The 3,586-nt window shown below is 34.3% G+C and overlaps 1 protein-coding gene across 1 annotated transcript; it reads left to right on the top strand.

Annotated features, from left to right (window-relative positions):
• Positions 1–848: 848 nt before the first annotated feature.
• On the top strand, positions 849–3,280 carry LOC146148554 (caveolin-3-like). The gene is made up of 3 exons (XM_083387676.1): positions 849–1,001; positions 1,774–1,961; positions 3,001–3,280. The coding sequence occupies exons 1-3, from the start codon at positions 921–923 to the stop codon at positions 3,155–3,157; spliced, it is 426 nt and encodes a 141-aa protein (XP_083243802.1). The 5' UTR covers positions 849–920; the 3' UTR covers positions 3,158–3,280.
• The last annotated feature ends 306 nt before the right edge of the window (positions 3,281–3,586 follow it).

Raw genomic sequence — 3,586 nt, 5'->3', positions numbered from 1 at the left:
TCACCACTATACCAGATAAAAATTAGGCAAAAGTTGTATGTTTGGAGTCGTTGCGTTAGGCAATAAGCCGCTAGATTATCACATAAAAAAGTGGACAAAACTACCTTTTGAAAGCGGAATAAATTTTATTGTGAATTACGGTGAAAAAAATTTTAGTTTGAAAATGTCTCTTACTTAAAAGTTATAATTTAAAAAAACACCATTTACACTTTTATGTCGTTCAGGTTATCAAACTTTCGTTTCCGAGCGTGCGATAAGACGATAAGACGCACGCAATTTGGCTATGACATACTTGAAACCCGAAAATTCGCGCAAAGCGTGAAAAATGTGTGCATTTACGTAGATAAAATAGGCAAAAAGAGGGGGGCATGTCCTCATTGCCCCATGGATCTGTCCATGATATTTAGTACATCGGCGCAAGGTAAGGAAAACAGGGAAACAAGTAAAGCAAAACTTGCACTTGGGTTACTATACCCAAAGACTTGGGAAATATTTATATAGCGGTATAGGCTTAACGCCCTTTCAACGCTTAAACCCTTAAAATATGCCATAGGCCTATTGTATTAATAACAAAAAAAAACTTTTGAACCCTTTTGTTGCAAACATTTTTTTAAGGTTGAAATAGTAAGGCGACGAATTGAATAATATTTGTACAAAGTCATACGTGTTACGCTGTGTTTGGTTTTGCAATTGTATTCTTACTGAACTATCACATATCGGCCTCTATTATTTGGACAGTGGTCCAATAACAATGGCCTCTAACAAAATGGTAGTCGGTCTAACGGATTGGTTACTATGGTCACTACCCAAGCGTAATATTGATTAAAAGTTTCCTAACTTAAGTTTTATCTTCAGTCTCTGTATCGGTTGCTGATCGAGTGGTTTAAATTTAAAGTGAATTGGGAACTTTAACTTTCATTATGAGTGTAAGCGAAATAAAAAGCGATAATGGTTTTGATTTTGACAACAGGGATCCGGCTGATATGAATGAACACGTTCGCGTAAGTAGGCTATAGTTTGTAAAACTAGGACATAAACTGCCCTAACTATTAAAAAAACTTGTTTTGTTTGCCGAATCTAGTGGTGTGGTAGGAAAAGGTTGCCCGTGACACTTTATTTCAAATGATCATTTTCAGTTATAACATCATTTTTAAGTAATATCATGCCTACTTGATACCTCTGCCATAAAGAATTTTACAACGAATTTGTTATATTTTTAAGTTAACAGGACAAGTGCGAGGTAAAGATTGACTGTCTGGGCGTATTAGTTGCGTTGTGTTTTTTTTACATTGGATACATTATATCCAATGTCTGCCTGTATTGATAGCGCTCTACACACACGACGTAGGCCAAATCTTTTCTGTTTGCTCGTTGTTTTTGGACAGACTTTTGGACAATAATTTTGTTTTAATTTGATAAGGTGTGGTTATTATTTAGAAAAGTTTTAACTGCCTTTGCAATATTTCGTACAAACATGTTGATATGGTGATCCATTTTAAATGGGTGTAGGCTAATTGATATTTTGTCGAATAAAATGACAAGCAGCTCTGAAAATGCTCTTATTAAAAAAAATAACTTTGAAAAACAAAGTAGGCCTACGAGCTAAAACTTAGCCCAATAAACCTGTGTCCAGTGTATTACTACTGCCAGGCAGGTTAATTCTTGCGGACCTTCCGGAGTATATTCCTTAACTTTTTCGGAGTATTCCCTAACTTTTCCGGTGGCGTATTATATAACAATAATTAACTTACTTATCTAGTCGTCCATTTTTAGGTGTGGTTCCAAGATGCATTTGGGGAACCAGATGGTACTCATAGCGTGAGGGGTGTTTGGTCATGCAGCTACAAAACTTTTCTGTGTGCCAAAAGTTGCTGCTACATCTTCCTTTCTGCTCTTTGTGGCGGCCCTTGTGCACTAATATGGGGACTTCTCTTTGCTTGCCAAAGTTGCTATCACATTTGGTAAATTAGCCTATTTTTTTACAAAAACTAGCGCACTCTACCGTATAAGCAAAGTACGCAAAACACAACACAGTTTGTTATTTATTCACAAAATAAGAAATACTTTAACTGCATTAGTGTCTTGGCTTCTTAAAACACATGATTTCCAACACAAATTGTTTTTAGGGTTTATATAAAACTCAAGAAAATATACTTAGTTAATATTTTTGTCATTTCAACAAGACAAACAACTATAAAAATGCCAAAGAAAACAAGACGCTGGTTATTTTAGAAAAAATGTGGTGTAAACCGTTGAAATGCAACGTAAAAATAATTGCAAAAAATTAACAAAGACCTATTTATTAAAATAGGAAATTGGGTAATTGCAAATCACAACCGAAAAAGAGACAACAAATACTGTTCAATACTTTTGCTCAAATCAGGAGGCCTGTGTGATTAATTCTGCCAGCTAGCGTATAACGTATATTGATCTTATCAAGATAATAGAGTTAAAATGTCGTTGAATATAGATAAAAACTAGGTGTTTTTGATAAAATTATACAACACATTTAAAAAAAGTTGAACGACAATTTCAAAATGCTGACCATGGATTTTTTTTAATTTGGTAAACAATTTATGTGCATTTTTATTTGATTTTGACTTGAAATAATTTTGACACAACGTGTAAATTTTGAATTTTTTGACAAGTCATAAAATATTCGCCCTACTTGGAAGGCTTTTGTGATGTTAATAAAGAAAGTGTAAAAAAAAATAGCCTACTAACAAGTAACTTCTATTATTGCAATTTTTACATGTTTGCTTTTTGTACAGAACCTGAATATGCCTTTTTAGGCGAAATATATATTTCTGTAAATTTTAAGAAATTATTTTATGTTTTAGCTGTTTTTATAAAGAGTCTTAGATCAACAAGTATCTCGTCATAAGTTGGCGAATATAGTCGGGTAATCCAACGAGCTATAATTCGTCATTGCAGCATTATGAAATGTTTTGAACTTTTGTATGGAAATAACCTATATATACCTTCTTTTATATCCCAAAGGATCATCGGTCCGTGCATCAAATCGATGCAGATAGACCTAGGTTGCTGCGCCGCCTGCTGGAGCAGTTGTGTACATTGCTACATGGACCCGATATACGATGCTTTCGGAAGGATTTTTGGAAACATAAAGTTGCATCAGAGATACGAAGTTGTGTAGTTGCAACAAAAATGCCTTTCTTCGGTCTACTATTGTACAAACGATTGCTTTTTGCGTAGTGCTGTAGTTTTATGCAAGTTTTAAATCAACATTGTGTCACAAAATAAAACAAAAACATTTTGATATGCGTTTCTACGATCAGTACTCTTAAGGAGCCTATGTGTCACTAATCGATATCATCTCACTGTTATCGACTACTCTAGATTTGTTTTGAAAGCCACGTAAACTGTTTAACCCTGCTTTAGCAAAGAAATTTGCTGCGCACAAATAACAACAAATCTAAATACATCGGTTAATTTAGTTTATGGAGTAAATAAAATGTTTGTTTTTTAATATTTTGCCATTAAATTAGAGAGCTTTACAGATATAACATAAAGCCCTAGCGCAAGGGTTCTTAAACTGGGGTCCATGGACCCCCTGGGGGTCCGT

The sequence above is a fragment of the Ascidiella aspersa genome, chromosome 4, assembly GCF_963924565.1.
Source record: "Ascidiella aspersa chromosome 4, kaAscAspe10.2, whole genome shotgun sequence".
Classification (NCBI taxonomy): domain Eukaryota; kingdom Metazoa; phylum Chordata; class Ascidiacea; order Phlebobranchia; family Ascidiidae; genus Ascidiella; species Ascidiella aspersa.
The sequence above is the reverse complement of the archived record's forward strand: the minus strand, read 5'-3'. Positions and strand labels throughout refer to the sequence as shown.

Coding starts and splice junctions, on each gene's coding strand:
- LOC146148554 (XM_083387676.1), top strand. CDS start 921: ATGAGTGTAAGCGAAATAAAAAGCGATAATGGTTTTGATTTTGACAAC. Junction 1,002..1,773: donor ATATGAATGAACACGTTCGC/GTAAGTAGGCTA, acceptor GTCCATTTTTAG/GTGTGGTTCCAAGATGCATT. Junction 1,962..3,000: donor CAAAGTTGCTATCACATTTG/GTAAATTAGCCT, acceptor TATATCCCAAAG/GATCATCGGTCCGTGCATCA.